Source organism: Bubalus kerabau, chromosome 6 (assembly GCF_029407905.1).
Source record: "Bubalus kerabau isolate K-KA32 ecotype Philippines breed swamp buffalo chromosome 6, PCC_UOA_SB_1v2, whole genome shotgun sequence".
NCBI classification, from domain to species: domain Eukaryota; kingdom Metazoa; phylum Chordata; class Mammalia; order Artiodactyla; family Bovidae; genus Bubalus; species Bubalus kerabau.
Genome location: NC_073629.1, coordinates 95465945 through 95491188, shown reverse-complemented (window position 1 = coordinate 95491188; position 25244 = coordinate 95465945). Strand labels below are relative to the sequence as shown.

Below are 25244 nucleotides of genomic sequence, written 5' to 3'. Positions count from 1 at the left end.
TTCATAATTTTACCACAAGCTCCTATCTGACTGATCCCAAAGGGATTTTAAATGAGAACCCACTTCTTCAGAGAGCATTTTCATTCACTTCAGCCAAGTTCCCTGTGGTGCTACCACCCTAAGACCACTTACGTTACTTTTTTGGTTTAGCATTTTCAGGACCACAGAGGTAGTGTATATTCAAACCTGAAATTTGTGTGAGAGCTGACTGGTATGTATAATTTTCTAGGGAGCCCCTTGGTCCCCACCAGAACTGTTGTCTCCCTTTGTGGTGTGTGGGTATTTTTTTCCCAGTCAGTATCCTTACGTGCTGAAGACACCCTTGAGGGTGGCACATTCATGTAGTGGTGGGGTGGTAGGGAGGAGAAGCTCCAACTCCTCACACTGTTGGGCAGCCCCGAGTCCTTATTTCCCATTCCTTGTCGTTGTTGTTTAGTCACTACATCATGTCTGACTCTTTTGCCACCCTATGGACGGGAGCCCACCAGGCTCCTTTGTCCATGGGATTTCTCAGGCAAGAAAACTGTAGTGGGTTGCCATTTCCTTCTTCAGGGGATCTTCCTGACCCGGGATCAAACCTTCATTTCCTCATCTCCTGCACTGGCAAGTGGATTCTTTTACCACTGAGCTCCCAGGGAAGTCCATTCCTTCATGGACAAGAACTCAAGATGGACAAAACTCAAGATTCTAGATTTCTGTAGCTTGTAAATACCACCAGGTTGCTGTGGCTTCATCTTATTTACCGGCCTGATTTCAGCTCCCTTGGCTTGAGGGATTCTTGGCTTGAGGGATTTGTTACTGCAGCAGACTCTCAGGAATGTATGTTAAAGGATGAATGTTGTAACTCATCCAGCATCTAGGTAGTTTTATTAAGGGATAATGTAATAGCCAAAGGTATCTTTTTAAAACCCAAATCTGACCATGTCATTTCCAGACTTGAAGGCCTTCACTGTCTTTACCCTTAGGATAAAGCCAAAAAGACCCCACTTCATGAGGTGGGGACAGTGTCTTCCTTTGCACCCAAGGCTTAGCCTAATGAGTAGGGTTCAGTCCATTCATCTCTGCTGGTGAATCAGTGAAAAGGCAATGAGTACCCATTGCCCCAGGCACTTAACTGCTGTCCTCTCCTTGAGCGTTCACAAAGCTTTGTGAAGTGGAATTATTATCCCACTTCAGAAGAGAAGACTAAGGCACAGAGAGAGGTGGCTTGGCCAAGGTCACATGCCTGAGCATGGGTTCTAACCCAAGTTTCTGCCTAAGCCAGTGCCCACCAGCTCAGCCCCAGGGAGTCAAGTCCATTGTCCTGGCTTCTGTCCATCTCTAAACAATTTCAGAAACAAGAGCCTACCTTCCCTTTCTGTGCACACCCCACTCCCACTCCCACCACCATCTCTACCAGCATCAAGAGAGAGGTTCTGCTTCCTCAGTCTACCTGGAGAGAAAGATGCACAGACAGACAGACAACACAGAGGCACATATTCCCTTCTCTGGCAGCCTCAGCACCCCTTCCCCTTAACTGTGGTGAGGCGGGTCTGCGGTGACCTCTCCAGACCTGGGGCTAGGCCCTGGGGAAAAGAGACTGGACCCAGACCCGGGCCTGCCCTGAGGGCTACACGAGGCAGAGGCATTGACAACCAGAGTCATCAGGGCTGCGCTCAGGGGCATCACTGGGGGCTGACAAGACCAAGAAGTGAGGGTGGGGCAATCAAGGAAGTTTTCTGGGTACGATGGCCCTGAAGTGAGGACTAGATGGACAAGCAGTCCCAGAAGGGGAACAGAGTGTGAGCAAAGGGCTGGAGGCATGGCACCATAGTGAGGAGGGGGCGCCAACCACCACGGGGCAAGTATGGAAGACAAGCTTGGCAAGGCCTATAAGTGAAGGAGTGAGGTGGGGGCATCCCAGCTGGCTGGGAAGCTGAGGTGGGCTGGAGACATCAGCCCCACTGGACTTAATAATAGCACTAACAAATACCCATCACCGCCAGGAGAATATCACTTCAAGTTATCTAAATTGATGCCTGCATTATTTCACTCAATCCTCCTACCAGCTCTAGAAGCCAGAAGTTCTTATCTGCATGTGACAGATAAGGAAGTGAAGACAGTAAAAAGAGGAACCTGGTTTCCTGCTCCCAGGAACCTGGGAGAAGACAGAAATACTTTCTGCAAAAGCAATCTGCCAAACCTTTCCCTTCCCCTGGCTGTGACTGAGGTCCCCACTTCTCTGTAGGCTGTCTCCATGTCTTTAAGGCCTTCCTGCTCCAAGCTCCCTGCTGGGGCCCAGGCCAAAATATTCCTGGGCTCCCAAGTAGTGATGGTGGCCTCCTCTTCTGTGCTGCAGGTGGGGGTGGGTGGGCGGGGAAGTCGAGCTGGATAGTGTGGAGAATGACTAGTGACAACGAACACCAGGATCTTTAGCATAGTGGGAGGGGGCTTGAAGTCAAAGTGAGAAGAGAGCTGAAGGGTGGGAGGGGGTGTCAAGCCTGCAGCCATCCCACTCTCCCCTTCCTTCCTACCCCTCCACTTCAGTCTGCCTGGAAATCACTACCTTAGTGTGTGATGGGCAGAGCTGGGGCACCCTCGTACCTGCTGAAAACAGAAAACCCACCTACCCAGCCCTCAGTCAGGGTGAGGTGGGTGGGGCAGTGGAGGCAGGGCAAGGCGGTCACTCAGAGCAGAAAGGAGTCAGAGCTGGCCTCTACTTCCTGCTCCAGCATTCAGGGGGAACTCTGGCTCAGGGGAACCCATCTATGGGGGACCTGTCACTTTCACAATGACCTTTCTAAACTGCAAATATGACTGGGACTCTGCTTCCAGAGTCACCCTTAGCTGTGCATAAAGCCACGTGGCAGGGAGTGATGTGGTGTGGCCTAGGTGGTGTGGAGTTTTGAAATCAGACAACCCTGGACTATAGATGCAGCTTAGCAATCACTTGTTGGAAAAACTTGGGAAAGTTCTTTAACCTCTATGAGCCTCAGTTTCCTCATCAATAAAATGGGAATGACAGTATCTACCTCCCAGTGTTGCTGCTAAGAATGACTGAGACAGTGTAAAGGACAATAAAAAGTACTCATGAAATGTTAGCAACTTTTTTCCCTAAGATGTTTCCATCATTTCTTTTATAGAACAGCACCACTTTTATAATGAAACTAAGTAACTTTAAAGACTGAATGCACAGGTCCTGCTGCTGCTAAGTCACTTCAGTCGTGTCCGACTCTGTGCGACCCCATAGACGGCAGCCCACCAGGCTCCACCATCCCTGGGATTCTCCAGGCAAGAACACTGGAGTGGGTTGCCTTTTCCTTCTCCAATGAATGAAAGTGAAAAGTGAAAGTGAAGTCGCTCAGTCGTGTCCGACACTTGGCTGCTACTCAGCAATTCCACTCCTACCTGGGAACCTGGAAGAACACTCATATATGTGTAAGACAATCATTTGAGAATATTGTTTGAATAACAAGATCCTGGGAACCATCTCAGGTTCAGGTGGACCTTCCTTCCACTTCAGGAAGGCTGGATAAATAAATAAATAACAGTCTCTACATTAGGTGGCATACCACAGGAAGGCAAATGCAGACCAGGGTTTCAAGGATCAAGAGACCTTGATCTCAGAAACCTGAAGCTGAATGAGTAAAAGCAAGTTGCAGAATTATTTATGCTGTATGACTCCATTTACAGAAAAAATTTAAAGAACTACATAATTTTTAGGCTTAAACATACTCAGTAAAAGAATAAAAACAGACAGAAAAATGATAAACCAAAATTCAGGATGGTGACTGTCTCTGTAGAGGGAAGGGTAGGGGTGGTCCACAGGGGCTTTGACCATCTTTGCCATGGTTTATTTCTTAAAAAGAATATGAAATAAATGGGGCACAATATTAACATCTGGAAAAGCTTGCTGGCAAGGGCAGAGAGTTCATTTTATTATTGGCTATATTGTTCCAAAGGTTGAAATTCTTTCATAATTTTTGAAGTGATGGAGATTTAAATGTTGGTTTGTTCACCACTGCCCCTCACACATGGAGCTGGGCTTTTGCCCCTGCTCTGCTCAGACCCCACCAGAATGCACTGACTGGGACTAGATGGGCCTTGAGGGCACGCAAATGGGCAGGTATGGTTTAGTAGGAAGATGACCTGCCAGTGCAGAAGGGCAAGCTCATTGCCCTGAAGGCCCAAGGAGGGGCCAGAGGAGCCTAGAGTTGTAGAGGGGACTCAGGCAGGGATGTGAGGGTGCAAGGAAGAAGATGAATGAGGGTTCTAGTCTGGGGGTTCAGGATTCTTTGATAGGTGCCCTGCTCCACACCTGCCTTTTCTCCTAAAAATCATTTTTCTTGACCCAGTGGGGGTGATGCTCAGGGCTGGGCAGGCAGACTTAACTAGCTTCCAGATTTACAGAGACCAGCCCAGAGAAGGCAGGGAGCAGCCAGCTCAGCCTCTCTGTATTTTCCAAAGGAGGGACCAGAAGTCTAGAGAGGATAAAGGACTTGGTCAAAGTCATACAAAACACTGCCTGACTTACCAGGCAACCCTTCCCCAGGACAGGGAGTCCCCCAGCCACCCAACTTCCAAGCCCTCAGTCTGGAACACACAAGGGCCCTGTGGAGGCCTGCAGCTGACAGGTGGCACCGGCCTTGTCCCCTCCCTATTCATGTGTTAGCCCTGAGGCCCTACGCAAATACTGTCCTGTGCCAGGCTCCAGGCAGAATGGCACCCCTCCCAGCTCACCTGGGCCGGATCTCCACCCGACAACTTCCTAGCAGTTCAGGCTCCCAGCCCCTACCAGTGGGGCCCACGAATGGCAAAGAGCTGCTCACTGCTGGGGGGCAGTGTAGGGTCCCACAGGTTCCTCAACGGGGTGCGGTGGCAATGAACACAAATGCCACGTTGAAAGTGACAACGCCCACCTTTACTACCCCTGTTCCTGTTGTGCCCAGGGGGCCCGGCCGCTTCCTAGCTTAGCCTTTTAACTCCTTCGAATATCCCTGAAGATGAAGTAGTGCCTGGCATCCGACACTGCTAGTTTCAAATCCCAGGCCCACTTCTCACCTCCTGGGAGACCTAAGTCATCTAAGAGCTACTGGCTAAGGTCCCTCACCTGTAATGGAGGTGATGATGGTGGGCTCAGGTGTAAACGCCAGGCGGGAGGGAGAAAGCTCTGACGTGGCTGTGGCCACAGCTTCCGACAAAGTTGGGACCCCGAGGGGAGTGACCGGCCCAGGGTCCCCGGGGCCTCCACCTTCCTGGCTCAGTCCCCTTCCCGCTCCCCGGCTGCGGCGGTGGCGCCGGGAGGCAGGGGCTGAAAGCCGCAGTGCGGGCCGCTGGGGAGGCCGGGCCCGGCGCCGCCCCCGCCCCCCGCCCCCCGTCCCGACCAGGCCCGGCCAGCGCCCCCTCGGGCCGCCCCGCCGCGCACTTACCCCGCAGGTAGGGCGCCCGGGGCGCCGGCTGTGGTCATCGCCGAGTGGGGCGGGCAGCGTGCCCCCGCGGACGCCAGCCGCGGCCCAGGTGCTGCCGCCGGAACCCCGAGCGGGCGCTGTGCGGCCGAGCCGCGGACGCGGCGCCCGGGGAGGGGCGCGCCGGGGGCGGGGAAGGCGGCGGGGCCGGGCCGGGCCTCGGTCTGCCCACCCGCGCAGTGGGGCCAGGCCGCCGCCCGCCCGCGGCCGACCGCAGACGCGGGCTCTGCAGCGGGCGCGGGTGGGAGGGCTGCCTGGGGCCGGCGAAAGGCGCCCCCCACACCCCCCATCCCTGCTCTGACAGTGAGAGCCGGGGCGCCCAAGGTCTGCCCTGCCCATGCCCGAGAACCCTTTGCGCTCAGCCCCCGGGAGGGCGGGCTCACGCCTTCCTCACAGAGCCCCAGCAATCTGGGCCCAGAAAGTTCTCCTAGACCTGAGGTCCACCTCCCTGCCACTCTCCCATCCCCACAGCGCCCGCCTCTCAGCGCCCCTGACCTGAGCCCTTCATCATCCTACTGCATTGGTTGGGGGCAGTCATGCAGAGAAAGACCTGGATTTTAATCCCACCCATTTGCCCACAGCTTGGCTGTGCTTCTCTGTGCAGGAGACCAGAAGGCAGAAAATCATGCCATTTAGCACTCACTGCCAGCCAGCAGTTCGCACTTGCCTCCCCAAAGAATCCTCATAACTGCCATTTTACAGATGGGGAAACTGAAGCACAGAGTTCATGTGACTTGCTCAAGGTCACTCACCTAAAAAATGGCAAGTTGTGATTGGAACTCAACCCTCCTGACTCCACACACTCTTGTCTTCTTGGCCCCCTCTCCCCTGAATCCCCAGGGCCTATGTGGGGTCACCCATAACACTTCAGATGCCTACTGTGTGCCCAGCCCTCAGGTATATGTCTAGGACCAGAGTTAAGTTAAAGCCGACCAGGCCTCCTGGCAGAAGAGCCACTGGCCCATGAAGAGTTAACCAGCGGCCACCTCCAGGCTCCAGATGCTCTTGATCATGACTCATCAGAGCACGTGGCTGCCATTAGAGCTGTCCCTTCACAAAGGCAGGGGACAGAGGGAGGAGGGGCTTCAGCACCCCTGGATCAGCCCTGAGCTCCAGGATGTCAGAAAGGGAAATAGGAGGAGCCTGTAAAAGCAGCCATGTTAGAAAGAGGGCTTGGACTAGGTCCTAGAGGAGCCAGGCAGATTGGGCCTGGTGGCAGAGGGGAGAGGCTTTGGGGACAACTGTTTGAATCTAAGCAGGTTGCCTGGAAAGGTAGTGAGTTCTTATTCTGTCCATATGTGAGCAGAGGCCAGATGCTCAAAGCAAGGGACATCACACCTCTGGGATTCTGGCATAGGCATGGAAAAGCTATTTAACTACAAGGAGCAGACTATGATAACATCCACCATCATCTTTAGAAGTCTGGGTAAGGGAGAATGCTACAGAAGCTGGAGGAGTCTGAGGCTTACTGGAGAAGGTGGACACAGAGTTGAGTTTTGACGTTTATATTGTTTATACACAAGGAAGTTGTAGAAAGGATGTACCAGATGGGGACATGGATCAAAGAGCGTGGAAGTGGCAAAGGCACATTGATGACAGCTGGAGTTTGTGAAGCTGGTGAGAAGCCCAGCAATGTGTTAAAGAGGAGCCTGGGTGAGGAGGCTGGTGGAGGAGACTCAGATGGTGGTGGGGTGGGGAGTGTCTTGTCACATGCCATGCACCTTCAGGTCTCTAGGCATTGGTACACGGAGTTCCCTCTGCCTGGAACACACCTTCTTCCTTGTTATGTATTATTCATTTGTTTAACCAAGGGACAATCCAAAAGCATATAATTGAAAGGCTTTTTAAAAAAAAAAAGAATACAAATTTATCAATATAAAATTTAGAGGGTCCTCCCAGAGCTTTGGAAGGGGCCAAGTAAGTAAGGAGTTCTGAAGCTTTATGCTACCTTAGCTTCAAAGTAAATCTTTAGTTGTACTTGACCAACATTTATTAAAAACCTGCCATGTGTGAAAGAAAGCTCCTACTCACCCTGAAGGTTTCAGTTCAGATGCATCCTCTTCCAGGAAGCCCTTCCTCCCTAATGGGGGCAGTAGCTTCCTGGGCACACACTGCTCTAACCCATTCTGACCTCCCCTATGACCTGGGGCAAACACCATCTGTGTGGTGGGGGTGGGGTGGGGTTTGTATGTGACTGTCTCTGCCATCAGACTGGGAGCCTCTGGGTCTGGTCAGACATCTCTGTGTCAGTGCCCAACTAACCACCAAAAACTTGAAAACTGGGCCTAGCACTTTACCATTTTCCTCTCAGGTAATGATTACAATAATGACTGACATTCATCACAGGCTTATTATGTGCTGTATATGTTAAGTATATAACATGGATTATCTCATTTTAATGTACACATTTAACCACCTCTCTGAGCCTCAGTTTCTTCCTCAGTAAAATGGAAATTCTGCCTGCTTCAAAGGGTCATTTTGAAGATTAAGAATTCCTATGTGTAAAATGCCCAGGATGGTGCCTGGCATGTGCTATTTAAGTGCTCTGATGCTGGTGGTGGTGGGGCCAAGGTAGATGCTATTATTCTCCACCTTGTACAGATGAAAACTGAGGCTCAGCTCTGCCTTCAGAGTTGGAACTCTGTCTACAGCACAATAGTAGCAGTGATGCTGGAGCCACTCACCTGGTGAATCAGAGCATCAGAGTGGCCTATCCTTCAGGAGGGTTCCACCCAGGCAGGTCCCAGCCCCCAGGAACTCTGGCTCAGCCCCAGACCTGGGGAGTCCGTGAGTTACCATTATTTCCACCTCCCAACCCAGGTGACCTTGCTCAGGTCATCTACTAATTTCCAGGGGACCAGGAGAGCATCTTGAGTCCTGGGTTCCTTCCTCCCCTGCCAGGGGACCTTTTTTTCTGGTGCTTTGTGCCTAGGAAATGGTGGGCCTGCTTTCCTCTCTCATTTTCTCCCCAACCAGCAAGAGCAAGCAACTGGGCTCACTGCACTTCTCAGTGGCCCTGAGAAGCCTCATATAGACTAATTCCACTGATACCATCTCTCAGCTTAAGAAGACCTTCAGGGAATTCCCTGGTGGTCATATTGTCACCCTGCTTATTTAACTTATATGCAAAGTACATCATGAGAAACGCTGGGCTGCAGGAAGCAGAAGCTGGAATCAAGATTGCCGGGAGAAATATCAATACCTTCAGATATACAGATAACACCACCCTTATGGCAGAAAGTGAAGAAGAACTAAAGAGTCTCTTGAAGAAAGTGAAAGTGGAGAGTGAAAAAGTTGGCTTAAAGCTCAACATTCAGAAAACGAAGATCATGGCATCTGGTCCCATCACTTCATGGGAAATAGATGGGGAAACAGTGGAAACAGTGCCTGACTTTATTTTTCTGGGCTCCAAAATCACTGTGGATGGTGATTGCAGCCATGAAATTAAAAGACACTTGCTCCTTGGAAGAAAAGCTATGACCAACCTAGACAGCATATTCAAAAGTAGAGACATTACTTTGCCAACAAAGGTCCGTCTAGTCAAGGCTATGGTTTTTCCAGTAGTCATGTATGGATGTGAGAGTTGGACTATAAAGAAAGCTGAGCACAGAAGAATTGATGCTTTTGAACCGTGGTGTTGGAGAAGACTCTTGAGAGTCCCTTGGACTGCAAGGAGATCTAACCAGTCCATCCTAAAGGAGATCAGTCCTGGGTGTTCATCGGAGGGACTGATGTTGAAGCTGAAACTCCAATTCTTTGGCCACCTGATGCAGAGAGCTAACTCATTGGAAAAGACCCTGATGCTGGGAGGGATTGGGTGCAGGAGGAGAAGGGGACGACAGAGGATGAGATGGCTGGATGGCATCACTGACTCGATGAACATGAGTTTGAGTGAGCTCCGGGAGTTGGTGATGGACAGGGAGGCCTGCCGTGCTGCGGTTCATGGGGTCTCAAAGAGTCAGACACGACTGAGTGACTGAACTGAATTGAACTGAACTAGTGGTTAGGACTCAGCATTTTCACTGCTGGGGTTTGAGTTTAGTCCCCAATCAGGGAACTTGTTTTTCAGTTGCTAAGTTGTGTCCACGCTGTGACCCCATGGAGTGCAGCATTCTAGTCTCCTCTGTCCTCCACTATCTCCCAGAGTTTGCTCAAATTCATGTCCATCAAGTAGGTGATGCTATCTGACTAATATCCTGCAAGCCGCATGGTGTGACCAAAAAAAAAAAAAAAAGCCTTCAATAACTAACCTCCTCAGAATGCTCTAGAAAGTTCCACAGTAGCTTTATCTCCCATCCTACAGATGAGAAAACTGAGGATTGAACCAAGTGTGACTTGAACTCAGGTCTAAGCATGCCTTAAACCAAATTTCAACTGTATCCTATACAGAAAGTGTGTGGAAATGGGTGGGGGAGATGTCATACAAATAGGGGTCTGAGCACGTGAAAAGTGATGCCACTGTAGAAGGAGCTTAAGCTGTGAAGTCAGCTCTGCCTCTGCCCCTCTGAATCTCAGTCTTCCCATCTGTAAACCTGCGGTCACAGTGGCAACCTCTCAGGCATGCTCATAAGCTTGCCAAGCATTACTCGGGGACCCCAGTCCCCTCCCCTCTTCACAGCTGCCTTTTCTGTGCCTTTCTCCAGGTCCCTCCCTTTCATGGAGCATCCCACCTCCACTGTCTCTAAAACCCAGAACTACCCCTCAGACCCTAGAGCCCTCCCAACCCGGCTGAGCTGGTGACTGTGAAGCTGGTTTTCCTTAGAGTGAGTGAGTGAGCTCCACCCAGCAGGTTACAGGCTTGAGCTCGTTAATAATTCACGGGTAAACAGGCTCATCCACAAAGGGCCCTGGAAGAGGGCCAAACCAGTCACAGTTCTTCAGTATTCCCTGGAGAGAGGCCCTTAGGGAGGACTAGGCCTGCTCCTTGGGCTGCCCCCCTCCCTCCTCATGGACTCTGGTCCTCACTAGCTGTGTAATCTTGGACAAGTTACTGCCTCACTCTGGCCCTTAGTTTCTCTCTCCCCACCAAATATAAAAGGAAGAGAAGGTTGGACCAGGAGGTCAAGGGCCCTCCCTGCTCTGATGTTCTTGGTTTCTGGGATCTGAGCTCTTTTTCAAAAGTCTGGTCCCCCAGAGCTGCCAAAGGTGGGTCTAAGAAAGGAACACCCCATCAGGCACAAAAACCAAGAACAATTTTGAATGAAAAGAAGATGCAGAATGCTAATGAGGGGTTTCTGGCATTGAGTGGCATCCTGTCAGAGGTCAGAGCTGCAGAATCAGGAAGATCCGGCTGGACTCCCAGCCCCACCATGTCCTAGCTGTGCGGCCCCCAAGCAAGTCACTCTACTGGCTTTAGTCAGGGCAGGGAGGGAGTGTTTTTGAGAGCAGGTTTGCAAGCTGGGGCTTATACCCCACCTCTGACACCCTGGACCAGTGATTTTGTCTTTGAAATGGGGATGTTGACAGCACCAACCTCACTGGGTTGTAAGGATTAAATGAGATAATAGACGTAAAGCTCTTAGAATGGGCCTGGTCATTATTCTTTGAGCTTTAGTTTCTTCACTCATAAAGCAGGGATAACAAGACTGACATGAGCAATAAAATAAGCAAATGGACCTGAAAGAGTTTTGGAACCCTGCAAGGCTAGCCAGAGAACAGGGACTTCCCCTATGACATGCACCCAGACCTGGCCAGGACCACAAGGGCAACACCCACTGGACATCTAATACCTCCCTCAGGGCAAACGTGCCACCTCACTCACTGCTGGTCGGAGTAGAAAGTGGCACTATCTTTCTGAAGGGTAACTGGAATTATGGGTTAGGGTTAGGGTTAGGGTTAGGGTTATGGGCTGAGAGCCTTAGAAAGATGACCAGTAACACCTGGGCAGCAATTATATCTTAAGAAATAGTCATAGACACAAAGATTTATGGTATGTAGATGTTCATCATAGTATTTCTTATAATAAAGATATAGCTGGAACTCATTTAAATGCCCATAGATAAGGAATTAGTTCAATGAATTATACTGAACTATTCTGCAGATGCTAAATTTATAGAGAATTTATTTGCCTGGATGACTGCATTGTCCCCTGTTTTCTCTGCTCTCACCCATGTCCCTTTATTGTCTACCCTGCACACAGCTCCAGCCCTACTTGATCAGACCATGTCACTCTTCTGTTCACACCTCTGCACTGGCTCCCCATGGTGCTCAGTGCAAAAGTTAAAGTCTTCCCCAGCCCTCCTGCCCCGCCGTCTCTCTCTCTGGTGTCATCTTCCTTTACTCTCTGATTCAGCCACACTGGCCTCCTTGTTCTTCTCCAAATATGTCAGGCATGCTACCACCTTGGGCCATGGTATCCTCACCAGGGGTGTAGAATCGGAGGGGCCACATGGTACCTCCCACATCAGAGCCCTCTCCCACCCTGTGCAGCTGCCCTTGGCCAAAGGGGGTAAATCAGAATCCTGGGGTCAGGAGCTTCAAGAACGTAAAACTTGGCATTTTAAATCATGAGTCTGACGATCACAGATGCCTCAACTCACAGGATCTGAGAATCCCATAGTTGAAAATTCAGCACTGGCCTTGAGTCCAGATCCAGAGCCAAGGAAGGGACCCCTTAACAGCCCAAGGATTCCAGTCATCAAATTTGACACTCCCTATCTGGAGGCATCTTAGAGCTCCTTGAACTCAGGCTCAAACTGAGAGTAGGAAACCTGTCCACGGCAGCCCCAGCAGGCCCCTGGCCTCTTCAGCAAGATCCCTCCATCCCTGGGGCAGCCATCTGTCCCACAGCAGCTCTGCCACTGAATTACTCTCTTAAAAGCATCCTGCCTGCTTGCACTTCCTCTCCTACAGGAGCAGCCATGGTGGGGGGCATGTACTGGTATGACTAGTAAGGGACCTTGTTTGTAGGCCAAGTAGGTGGCCGTCACTATATTAAGAAGCACAGGCATCATTTCCCTCTTCTAACAGTTCCCGGCTTCCCAGTTCTGGTGCCTGCAATCACACCATTGGCTCCCAAACCTTCCTTTTTTTTTAAAAAAAATATTCATTTATATATTTATTTTAGACGGTGCCGGGTCTTTGTTGCTGCACACAGGCTTTCTCTAGCTGTGGTGAGCGGGGGCTCCTCTTCGTTGTGGTGGCTTCTCATTGCTGCGGCTTCTCTTGTGGAGCACGGGCTCTAGACACACAGGCTTTAGTAGTTGTGGCATGTGGGCTCAGTAGTTGAGGCTCACGGGCTTAGTTGCTCTGTGGCATGTGGGATCTTCCTGGACCAGGGGTTGAACTTGGTCCCCTACATTGGCAGGCCGATTCTTAACCACTAGACCACCAGGGAAGCCACTAAACCTTTCTGAATCCCCTCTGTTCAACGCAAATACCATAGACGGAGGATTCCCTTGTAGCAGTGAACTCACATTTACTGATCACCGAATCTGCCCCAGTGGCTGTCTGTCAGGTCCTTTACCAATGTGGCTTCACCGGGTCTTGCCACCGCTCAGTGAGCAGCTATTGTTTCACAGATGAGTAAACTGAGGCTCACGTGGGTCAGGCAGCTGAATCAGGGTCATAGAGCCAGTATGTACATGGTAAAGCGGGGGCTGAGCACCTTCCCAAGCCCTTTACCCTTTGGCCAGGCTGTGGGAGACAAGGCAGCATGGTGGGTGAGGGCCGAGGGTGAAGAAGTCACAGGCCTCAAGCTGAGAGAATGGAGACCCGGTTTGTTGCCTCAGGTGAGACTCTGTAAGGGCATCTGGGAGTCAGAATTCTCTGGGTATTTGTGACCAGCAAGTTCCAGCTGAGGTAGAAAGCCAGGCGTGTTCAGGTCCTCACCTACACTTCTCACATAGGGGGCTACAAGACAGAGCACAACTGGGTTCTTACAGGAGAGCAGGCGGGCAAGAAATCCACGTGGACCCAGCTGCTCCTCATTCTCTCAGCCAAGCAATCTCACCCTCCTCAGAAATCATTCCCCCATGTTCTCATCAAAACCGAAGCATACTGTGCTGGGCTTCAAGGACATGGGGGTAGATGAACCCTGTCCCCTCTTCATATGTAGAGAGGAGACAGAAGGGGGTGACCATGACCCAGTGTTAAAATGCTCTGTCTTCTCTGCAATATCCTTTCTCCACGGGTAGCAGGGTCAGCTTTAAATATGTAAATCCCCTCCCTAATGCCCTCTGCTGCTGCTGCTGCTGCTGCTGCTAAGTCACTTCAGTCGTGTCTCCCAATACACAATAAAATCCAAACTCTGCCTTCTTCTGGGTAGCCTGCCTCCTGGATCCTCAATGACACACACACTCTCCGCTCTTTAGACACATCTCAGGCTTTGACAGGAAATATCCTCACTGCTGGAAATGCTTTGGGCATAATGGATTTTACTGTCCATCACATTGCTCTATTTTAAGCCACATACACGTGTGTGTGTGTGCATGTGTTTGTGCTCAGTCATGTCTGACTCTGTTACCCCATGGACTGTAGCCCTCCAGGATTATGTCCACAGGATTATCCCAGAAAGAATACTGGAGTGGTTTGCCATTTCCTCATGGCTGAATCACTTTGTTATACACCAGAATCTAAATACAACATTGTAAATCAACTATACTTCAATTAAAACAAACACACAAACAAAAATACCCAGAAAAATCAAACCTATGGTATTAGAAGTCAGGATAGTAGTTACCTTTGTGGGCTTGCCCCTGGGAGGGGCACAAGGGAGACACTGGGGGCTGGTAATGGTCTGTGTCCTAATCTGGGTGCTGGTTACATGGGTACTGGTTACCTTGTGAAGAGTCATTGAGCTCTACACACTTAAAGTGTGTGCATTTTTCTGTATGTATGCTACCTTTGAATTAATAGTTTATTTTAATAGTAAAAAAAAAAAAAATTTAAAGAAAAGAGGTCATCTAAAGTTGAATCTTATGGGGTGACTGTCAGGAGTGGTAGATGGCATTCCAGGCAGAGGTAGCCCTGAGCAGCTTAGCACAGTTGTGAGAGTCCTACAAAGCCAGCCGTTGTTGCTGGACCAGAATGAGGGTCACGGAGTGATAGGAAGTGGGCCTGGGCAGGTCACAGCCCCTCCCCTGGAGAGTCTTGACCTTTCACCACTAAGTGATAGAAAGCCACAGAAGAGTTTTAAAACAGAAAAATGACATGGTCTGGTTTTTGATTTAGAAAAGACCAGTCTGAAGGATGGTCAGGAAATGTAGAAGTTAGGGGCTGTTGCAATAGTCCAAGGGGAACGTACAGCTTCGAGAGTCATCAAGAAGCTAAAATCAGCAGAGCTTGGAGACCAGGGTGGAGGTGAGGGAGGGAGGTAACAGAGATGACTCCCAGATTCCAGGCTTGGGCAACTGAGTGGATGACTATGCCCTTCACTGAGATGGGAACACAGGAGGAACAGGTTTGAGGGTGGGATGTGAAGTTTGATTTGGGGCTTTCCGAGTTTGATGTGCCATCAGGACAGTCAGATTGCCCTTCTCCAGGGCGTAGCAAGGTGAGCTTTAAATATACAAAGGAAAGGAATTAGGGGTCAAAGCTCGGAAGAGAGGCCAGGGCTGTCCCCTCTTCCCCTTCTCATGAGAACACATCTGGAGATACCAACTCACCCAGGAGTTGGGGGTGACACACAGGGTGATGACATAACCCTGAATGGCTAACTGGGAGGAGCTGTGGAGCACATGGATGCCCACTTGGACCTAGGATTTCCCTCCACACTGCTGCCCCATATGTGGAGGGTGAGGGAACATGGGAAGCCCTGCTGGAGGAGAGGCGCAGCTGCCCACACCTGACTCCCAGTCCGGCGCAGGTCCAGCTCACCTGAGTTGCCCTCACCGGTGAAGCACCGGAAGCGGGGCTTGGGGTGATGGGTGGCATCTCTTCCCTCCCAAGCCCAGCCCTGCTGGGGGCCATAACACGCGAGCACGCGGCACGTGGGGCGGGTGGTGGTGAGAGGCAGTGGGATGCCCCTCCCGGGGCCCTCCGGCCGTTATCCCGCGCCCAGCAGCCTGCACGCTGCCGTCACCTGCTCTGTCCCGTCAGCTGTCCCTCTGTCGGCTGCCGTCCCGCAGTCCCACTCGCTCCTCCCGCCGAGTTCCCACCCCCTCCTGGTACCTGTAGTCGCTTTTCCCGGAGGCCGCCCCCTTCCAGGCGGTCAGAAAGGCCATGGACGCGGGCCCGACTCGGAGGGGGCGCGGGCGGCCCCTCGCGGCGGCGGCGGCTGCAGTAGCGGCGGCTCGGGTGGCCGCACCTGGACGGAGTGGGCGGGGCGGGCCCCGTGGCTCCTCCCCGCCCGGCCGGGCGCCTCCCTGCCTGACAGGGGCGTTGGTGTCCAAGAGCCGACCTGCGGTCCCAGGGCGAGACCACTCCCGTCCACGGCCGTCGAGACAATGAGAAACTGAGCCCCCTCCCCCCACCCTAGGGATTTGTCCAAGGTCACACAGAGTGGCAGCGCTAGGGCCTACCCCGGGCGCCTGCACTCCCAGTATTGAGCCCGTACTCCGTATCGAGGGGTGATGGCGTCACCAATGCCTTTCCCACCTGCCTAAGTGCAGAACCCGCCTTGCCAGGGCTATACCTGAATGAGGTCAGGAGCTTGGCGCTGTCCTCAAAGTGCAGGGCACAGAGCGGGAGGGGCGGGCTAGGAGCGGACAGGAGGAAAGGAGTGTGGGAGCGCAGGCTGCTAGCGGAGCAAGGCCCTGGGACATGGCCCTGCTCACAGACTTCTGGCTCCCTGCCCCTGTTGGAGGTGGGAGACAGAGGAGAATGAATCCGTCTCCAGCACATACTTTCTTTGGAACCCCCTATTTTGTCTTAGGTAATGTACCTTTTCACTTTTTATTTAAAAACTAATAAATAGAAGAATCAGCTCTGGAGCAAGTGAGCCCCTGGCAGTGCAGCCCAGCAGGTTGCATGGGGGTGGGGAGGGTGGGAGCTCGACTAAGGGTGAGGAGCAAGGGAGCAGCTTGAGGTAATCGAGAAGGATCACTCCAAGGTGGAGTGTGTAGGATGGATTCAGGGGTCCCTGGAGACTTCTGTGAGGGAGTGGGGGGAGGTGAACACAGGTCCGGTGGGCAAGATGGCAATGGGACCAGTTCTGTCTCCTTTTGGGCTGGGTCTGTATCCTAGGTCTTGAGCAACACAATTGATACATCACATGGTGACTAATTGTAATGTGCCAAACCCTAAGCCAGGTGTTTTATACAAATTTTCATTTAATTTCATCTTATTAAATATTCACCCCTATTTCAGTTGGTGAAACTGAGGTTCAGAATGGTTCGCTGACTTCCCTGAGACCAAGCCTTACAACCAGATCTGTCTGCTCCATCTGGTGCTCCCCCAACCCTGCCTGTGGCCTACAGGTGGGCAGGGCACGGAGTGGGAGTCCTGGTCAAAGCAGAGGGCAGAAGCCTCAAGGCTCACCTGGGCAGTTTCTCTCACTTTTCCTTAATAAGCAGCAGAGAAAAATACAACCTTTTCCCCTTTCTCTGAGCATTCATGTCATGGTCTTGGCAGATCAGCAAGGGCCCGAGAATGCTGCCTATCTGACCACAAAGCTAGAGCTTCCAGATCTGGAAATTCCAGTTACAGTGTACTCAGGAACCCAAACCCCTCAGCTCACAGAGCTTTTTGCCCAGTCTGGCAGCACTGGGCACTGCAGATAGCCAACTTCCTCCTGGGCTCACAGGCATAAATACCACAGGAGCTCAGATGGCCTGGTCTCCTATAGGCACCAAGCCCAGGATAATCCTGAGTGGGACTTAAGGCCCACCCAGCCACCAAGCCCACCCACCACTACTTCCTTTAGGAAGCCTTCCTGTATCTCCCAATGGAGGACTAGCTCCCTCTTCAGAGATTTTCTCTCAGAGCATTTAGCACTATATATTTTTTTAATCCTTATATTGATTATCGATGACCATATTAGTTCCACTCTTCAGATTTCTATCTGAAGGTACAGAGAATGTCTCGCATTTGTGTCTTCCACGGAGCCTAACACCATTGTTACACATAGTAGATGCTCATTACTGAGAGAATGAGGGACCTAATATTTATCAAGTTTCTACTTGGTGGCAGACACTACGCTGAAGGCATTTACATACACTACCTCTATTCTGGGCAACTCTGCTTTGAGAATATTTGAGTCAGTTTAGAAATGTTCCTGAGATCAAATTAGGAACTGGGGGGAATTCTCTGGAGGTTCAGTGGTTAGGACTCAGAACTTTCACTAATGGGGGAGGGTTCAATTCCTGGTCAAGGAACTAAAGATTCCCACAAGCTGAGTAGGGTGGCCAAAGGGTGGGGGGGGGGGGGGGGAGGAAGAACTGGGATTCAATCCAAGGGTTCTCAAACTTCATGGCTTGTTTCCTGTTCTTTGACATCTGGACAGCTTCATCATCATATTATTTTCATCACCATCATTTACTTATAACTTTGTTAGGCATTATTCTAAAACCTTATGTACCAACTCATTTCATCCTCAAAATAATCCTAACAGGTATGTCCTTTTACAACCTCAATTTCTATAGTTGAGAAAATGAAGCAGAGGCTTAAGCAATCTGCTGAAATAACAAAGGCTAGTTAAGTGGCGGAGCTAGGACTCAACCCAAGCAGCCAGACTAGAGTCTGTATCTTAATCCCAGTCCCAGTCGGCCTGCCACCCAAGATTTTAGAATGCACATAGTATTTATGAACCACTTTCCCAAAGTTTATCTTATTTTGAATCTCACGTCCCCACCCCCTATCCCTCAAGGTATAGCAGGTTTTATTAATATTCTTTCCCGTGCTCTGGAGCCAGACTGCCTGGGTTAGAATCTTGGCCTAATTACTTGATAGATGCTTTTGACTTCAGACAAATTACTTAACCTCTCTGTGCTTCAGTTTTCTCATCAGTAAAATGAAGATAACACCACCACCTACCACAAGTGTTGTTGTGAGGACTAAATGAGTTGATGAAAACAAGAGAGAATAATGCTGGACAATGTGTGATAGTTTTATCCAGAACCAGTGGGGGAACATTCACTATCAATAAACTTTCAAAATAACTTTATTCCCTTAATCATATAGAAACATTTTCCTAAAATTTTTTTTTCTGTCTTCTTAAAACACAGAAATGACAGCTCTTACTTGGTGAATATCTGCCATGTAGCAGGAATGAAGACTTTATATTCATCATCTTTAATCTTCACAACAACCCTGTGAAGTAACTGTAATCCCCACTGAAGACCAGAGAAGTTAAAGAGATTTACCCAAAGTCACACAGCTAGCAAACAGTAAGGCCAGGAACCTTCTCAGGAAGCTGAGCTGGTCGGGGTCTTCTTTGAGAACATCAGTTCTTGCTTAGGGCCCAGGGTTGCTGTGTTTGGTATCTGTTGACACTCAGGCTCAAAGGGCCTTAGAAGGCCACAGATGCAAAAGGCAGCCTGGTGTGCTGGAACAGCAGGTCTCAAAGTCAATGCACCTGGGCTGGGGTCTTGGCCAAGTCATTTCCATCTCTCTATACAACATGTTTTCTATCTGTGATAGTGTTGTGAGCATTAAGTAGGGTAATGCATACTAAAGACCTTAGAGACAGGCTCAGAGATGGTCCTTAGTGTCAGCTACTTTTCCTTGTCTCTTTTCCTTTTTACAAAATAACTCAGTCCTCTCAAGTTTTGACTCCAGAGGAAATAGAAAGGAGAGGCTGAAATTAATCTCTCAGGTCTTGGACAGCTGAACACATTCTGCACACTTATTGCAGAGGAGAAGAAAAATAAGTCAGGTCTTTCAGCAAAGATACACCTTCCCTCCATAAGATAATCCTTTACATTATTAACCTGTACATACATTAGGACTCATATTTCCTACTTGAAAAGAGACACTTAAAAAAATGACTTTCATTTTATCTTGTGACCTGGTATATATTAATAACAAATTCTATTTCACAATTTTTAAAATGCTAATTATTAACATACTAAAAAAAAATCTACAAGTGTAATATAAGGTTTGCTTCAACATAATCTGAAAGGGAACTGGGTAGGAATATACATAAAATAAGATTGGACATGAACTGATATTCATTGAAGCTGATTATTGGTACATGGGTGTTCATTCTAATTTACAGGCATACCTCATTTTACTGTTCTCTGCTGTATTGTACTTTGCAGATATTATGCTTTTTACAAATTAAAGGTCTGTAGCAACTGACTCGATGGACACAAGTCTGGATGAACTCCGGGAGTTGGTGATGGACAGGGAGGCCTGGTGTGCTGCGATTCATGGGGTCGCAAAGAGTCGGACACGACTGAGCAACTGAACTGAACTGAACTGAGCAACCCTGCACAGAGCAAGTCTATGGGCTCAATTTTTCTATGGCATTTGCTCACTTTGTGTCTCTGTGTCACAGTCTGGCAATTCTTGCAGTATTTCAAACTTTTTCATTATTATTATACTTGCGATGGTGATCTGTGATCTTTGATGTAACCATTGTAATTGTTTTCGGGCATTTCTTAGCAATAAAGTATTTTAAAATTAGGGTAGATACATTGTTTTCTTAGATACAATGCTATTGCACACTTCAAATAAACTACAATGTAGTATAAACACAACTTTTATATACAGGTGATTCACTTTATTGTGACATTCACTTTAGGTGGTCTGGAACCAAGTGCCTGTACTACTCTGTTTCCATTTTCTCCATGCTGCTGGCTGCACTAAACTGATTTCACAACCCAACTAAGAAGTTACAACCTACCTGTTGAAAAACATCAAGTTAGAGAGTAAAATTATGCACAATCTATAAAAGGATTCTATATACTACAATCATATTAGAGTGGCTGTGTTTTCTTCAAGTGGCATTTTCTCAAGATTTGTTTAAAGGGAGTAAAGAAAACACATCTTATGTGGTCAACCCACTACTGATTCAATACCAGTCAGAACTTAAAAGTTATTAAGGAAAAGCCTTCAAGGGGTTAGGCTGGGAACCTTAATGTGACGGGGATCAGTGGATGTTTTATTACAAGGGTGATAAGGCAGATTTAGATTCTATAAGAATCTAACTGCCACATGGAGGATTGTCTGGAAGCAGAGAGAAAAACAGAGATTGGTGGCAAGGAGATTTGGAAGCTTAAGCAAAAACCTGAAGAAAGATGATGGAGACCTGAGCTGGGGAAGTGGTGCAGGGGACGGAGGGGACAGATTTGAGAGATACTTAGAAGGCAGAGTTGTGAGGATGGTTTGGAGGCGCATGAGTCAAGGAAAAAGCCTGGCACATATACACTCAATAAATGATAATGATCAAAGAGAGGGTGAGGTCAGAGTCCAGGGAGTGAGATGTTTCACTAAGAACTCAGAAACGGGAAACTCAGCCTTAGGAGGAGCTAAATATATAGTCCACATATGTGATGAAAGCAGGAAATGCCAAGTCACCCCAAAGAGACTTTATAGCTACCCAACCAGCCAAACCAGGCTGTAGCCTGATTAAACACATTAGTCTTAAGAACATGTTCATCCAAGGAGGCTGCAGAGTGAGGAGCCTCACAGGCAGGAGGCATTCAAGCATGGGCAGAGAAGAGTCTTATTCAACTAAGTGTAGGCGTCACAAGCCCTAGGGCAACATTTACTGGAAACTGACATTTTGGTCTTTACAGCAGTCCCTGAGAACTTGCTTAACATGAGCTCTGTCTGTTTTACTGATGAAAATCAGGTTTCTAAACTTGAAGGTCAGACTTTGGATAAGGTTGAATTCACTAAGTAATGAACATCCCTTAAATGAGGCTTTCCAGGAGACTGTCTGCCAGTCTTCTACAATCAGCAGAGCCCTGCCATCAAACGATGTGGGCTTTTTAAAGATGCATTGTTTGCTGTTGTTAAATTTTGACAGTTGCCATCTATGCTTTTACTAATGCTAGGAGCAGAATACTGTGTCCTAGGGATACCCCGTGTGGGAAGTCTTTCCCAATCCTCTCAGTCAGAAATATTCTCTCCTTCCTCTGGGTGTCCCAGCACGTCTATCGTAATCTTCAGTGTGCAGTGCCATGAAATTAACTCTAAGTAACATCTGTCTCCCCTACAGACGTGTTGCACCCTGAGGGCAAGGCTCTGACCTAGCACAGTACCCAGAACACAGTACACCTTAGCAAAGGTGAATGGAATGATAATGATCTTCTCGCTGTACATTTCCAAAACTCAGATAACGAGGGGCTTTATGGCAGTGAGAGGTACACTACTGGGCCATACATCAAGTGTTTTAATGTAAGTTTTGTTCAGCAGAGCTGTGATTGGAGCATGGATTCTGGAGCTAGACTGCCTGGGCTTGAATCCTAGTTCTGACACTTTTTAGCTCTGTGATTTGGGCAAGTTGTTTAATCTTTTGTACCTCAGCTTTCTCATCTGTAAACTGCAAATAACAGCACCTAACTTAAAGGAGTGTTATGGAGATTAACATGAGTCAGTGTATAGACCTTCCTCGACTTATAATGGGGTTATATCCCCATAAACCCATCATAAATTGGAAATATTTAAGTCAAAAATGCATTTAATACACCGAACATCAGAGCTTGGCCTAGTCCACCTTAACCATGCTCAGAACACTTAATGTAATGTTATGTGATGTAAGAACACTTATACTTACCTATAGTTTGGCAAACTTGTCTAACACAAAACCTATTTATAACGAAGTGTTGAATATCTCATATAACTTATTGAATATTGTAGTGAAAGTGAAAAACAGAATGTCTGTCAGGATACTCGGTGGTCTTAAGTGTATTGGTTGTTCACCCTTGTGATTGTGAAGTGGACTGGAAGGTGGGCTGCTGCCCAGCAATTTAGCAGCAGCAGCAGTCTGGGTAAAGGTAAAAATTCAGAATTCAAGGTATGATTCCTACTGAATATGTATTACTTTTGCACCATCTTAAAGTATAAAAATTGTAAGTTGAACCAGCATAAGCTGGGGACTGTCTGTATATTAAAGTGCTTCAAATAGTACTGGCATATAATAAGTGCTGTAAGCTTGCAATTATTATTATTTTTAAAAACTCTCTTTATGCACAAGAAAGATTAGAGGTACTTCACACTATGAAGCAGAAGCCACAGGTCAAGAACAGAGTGACTAGGTGCAACAGCACTGCAAACTCAATGAGTAGATCTATTAATAATAAGACATGTATTTGGACAAAGAGACCTGGAAGTCAGCCTCTATTCTAGTGGTTCTCAAAGTGAGGTTCAGCAACTTTAGCTTTATCTGAGAACTTCTCAGAAATTCAGATTTTTAGGTCCCACTCTAGACCTACTGAAATCACAAGCTTGTGGATGGGGTCCATAATCTGTACTTGAACAAGGGCTGATGCTCGCTGAAGTTGACATCCACTCCTTTTCACTCACCACCCACATCTAATCAAACCCTGCGTGCATGCTAAGTCGCTTCAGTTGTGTCTGACTCTTTGCGACCCTATGGACTGCAGCACGCCAGGCTCCTTTGTCCATGGGATTCTCCAGGCAAGAATACTGGAGTGGGTTGCCATGCCCTCCTCCAGGGGATCTTCCCCACCCAGGGATGAAACCAGTGTTGCTTTTGTCTCCTGCACTGCCAGGCAGGTTCTTTAACACTAGCGCCATATGTAAGGCCTGTTTGTTTTCTTAAATAAGTCCCTTTCTCTCAGTCCTCAGCCACAGTCATATTTTAGGTACTTACCATCTCATGTGAATGACTCCAATAGCCTTCACCTGTTCTCCCTGCCTTACCTGGCTTCCTCCTAAAGTAATCCTCCAGATCACCACCAATGAGTTCCTTCTACACACAAACACTTCACTTTTGGCCACAAACCTACTCAACCCACACTGAATGAGACTTCAACACGTGCTGTTTGCTAGCACACTGTACCGTATTCTACACTTTCACTCTATACAACTGGGGCCTCTGCCTAGAATGCCTGTCCCTTCATCTGTGTGGCAAACTCTCCAAAATGTTTTGCCTACCTTTTAATGCATTCTTTCCAGAGCTTTGCCAGCACCAAGAAATCAATTTTTGTTTTTATCAGTTTCATGGCTTTGAAATTTGTACATTTTTAATAAAAGAAAGGCTGCTCTTGTCCCTATGTTCATTTTTATCATTTGTCATATTGATAACTAAAAATTGTTCAGTGCTTTCATGTGTCAAAAACTATTCTAAACCCTGGAAAAGATTAAATATGAAAATGAATTGGGAAATGTTTTATAAGATGCCATGTGGTATGCAGTAGGTTTATTTCATTAATCCTCAAGAGCAGAGATTACATGGATTATTCAATTTACGATATTTCTCCCCTGAATTCTCACCTTTAACAGGAATAGAGAGCAGTGGTTGAAACAGTACAGCCAGTCTACTGGGTTCAAATTCCAGCTCTATCACTTACTAACTACGTAACTATGGCCTAGTTAGGGCACCTCCTCTGGAAAATGGAGACAAAAACAGTACCTATACATTACAAGGTTACTTTTTAAAGGATTAAATAAAATAATATATGTAAAGCATGAAGGATTCTGCCTGAAGCTCAACATGTTATCTGGTATTATTTATCATGCTCTGTTCCTAAAATTTCCTATAGGCAATTTTTTTCATACAAAATGAGACAAAGCACAGTAAACTGCAAAGAGCGTCATGTTTAGAATCAGAGAGGCCAAAGTTCAATTCCTGGCTCATCTACTTATTAGCCCTATCATCTGAATCACATTCTTGTAACTTTTTTGAGCCTCATTTTTCCTATTTTTAAAATAGATGCTGAGGCCTTCCCTGGTAGTCCAGTGGCTGAAACTCCGTGCTCCCAAAGCAGAGGGCCCGGATCTGATCCCTGGTCAGAGAATTAGATCCCACATGCCCAACTAAAAGATCCTGCCTGCCACAACAAAGATCTGAAGATCCAACATGCCACAACTAAGACCCAGTGAAGCCAAGTAAATAAATAAATACTGAAAAAACACAGATGCTAATAACATTCCTATTTAGGGCTGTTGTGAAGATTAAACAACATAGACAGAGGAGCCTGGCAGGCTATATAGTCCATGGGGTTGCGACAAGCAGGACACAACTGAGTAACTTAATGCGCACACACATAAAGTGCTTACTGTAGTACATTCAATAACCGGTACTTATTTTCATTATTAATAATAACATGGCTGAATTTGTCTAATTAAAATAATATTAAAAAGCTGTCAAACTCAAATCAATCAGAACAATCCTGTGAACTGGGTATTACGATGCTCACTGGAAGAGGAAAATGAGGCTCAGTTCAGTTCAGTCGAGTCTGACTCTTTGCGACCCCACTGACTGCAGCACACCAGGCCTCCCTGTCCATCACTAACTCCCGGAGTGCACTCAAACTCATGTCCATTGAGTTGGAGATACCATCCAACCATCTCATCCTCTGTCGTCCCCTTCTCCTCCTGTCTTCAGTCTTTCCCAGCATCAAGGTCTTTTCAAATGAGTCAGTTCTTTGCATCAGGTGGCTAAAGCTCAGGGAGGCTAAATATCTGTGTTAAAGTCTTCTTTCCTAAAAATGGCAGACCAGGGTTGCATGAATTTTTGACACCACAGTGCCCTCCAAGAGTCACAAATCCTCATTCAATGAATATGTACACAAACCACCTATGTTTTGGACACTGTCTCTATGCATACATTTCCTATCTTTTTTTCACAAAATAGATGTCAACTAAAAACAAGTTAACATTTATTGGGTATTCTATACCAGGTACTGTGTCTCAAGCACTTTACACATAATTCATCTGTGCTGACTGCATGTCTACCCTTCCATGGACACAGCAAGAACATAACATAGAATCATGCAAAACTCCATG

At 48.0% G+C, this 25244-nt stretch overlaps 1 protein-coding gene across 2 annotated transcripts in view; it reads right to left on the bottom strand.

The window, feature by feature from the left end:
- TTC39A (tetratricopeptide repeat domain 39A) overlaps positions 1-15671 on the bottom strand; it is a 49737-nt gene extending 34066 nt beyond the window's left edge. Inside the window, exon 1 of one of the 2 annotated variants that reach the window (XM_055585939.1) lies at positions 15555-15671. In XM_055585939.1, the coding sequence (XP_055441914.1) occupies positions 15555-15607 (53 nt within the window). In that variant the 5' untranslated portion in view covers positions 15608-15671. Of the gene's footprint in view, positions 1-5408; positions 5549-15554 lie in introns of those variants that run through there. The other variant, XM_055585940.1, reaches the window with a different exon arrangement.
- Positions 15672-25244: the final 9573 nt, after the last annotated feature.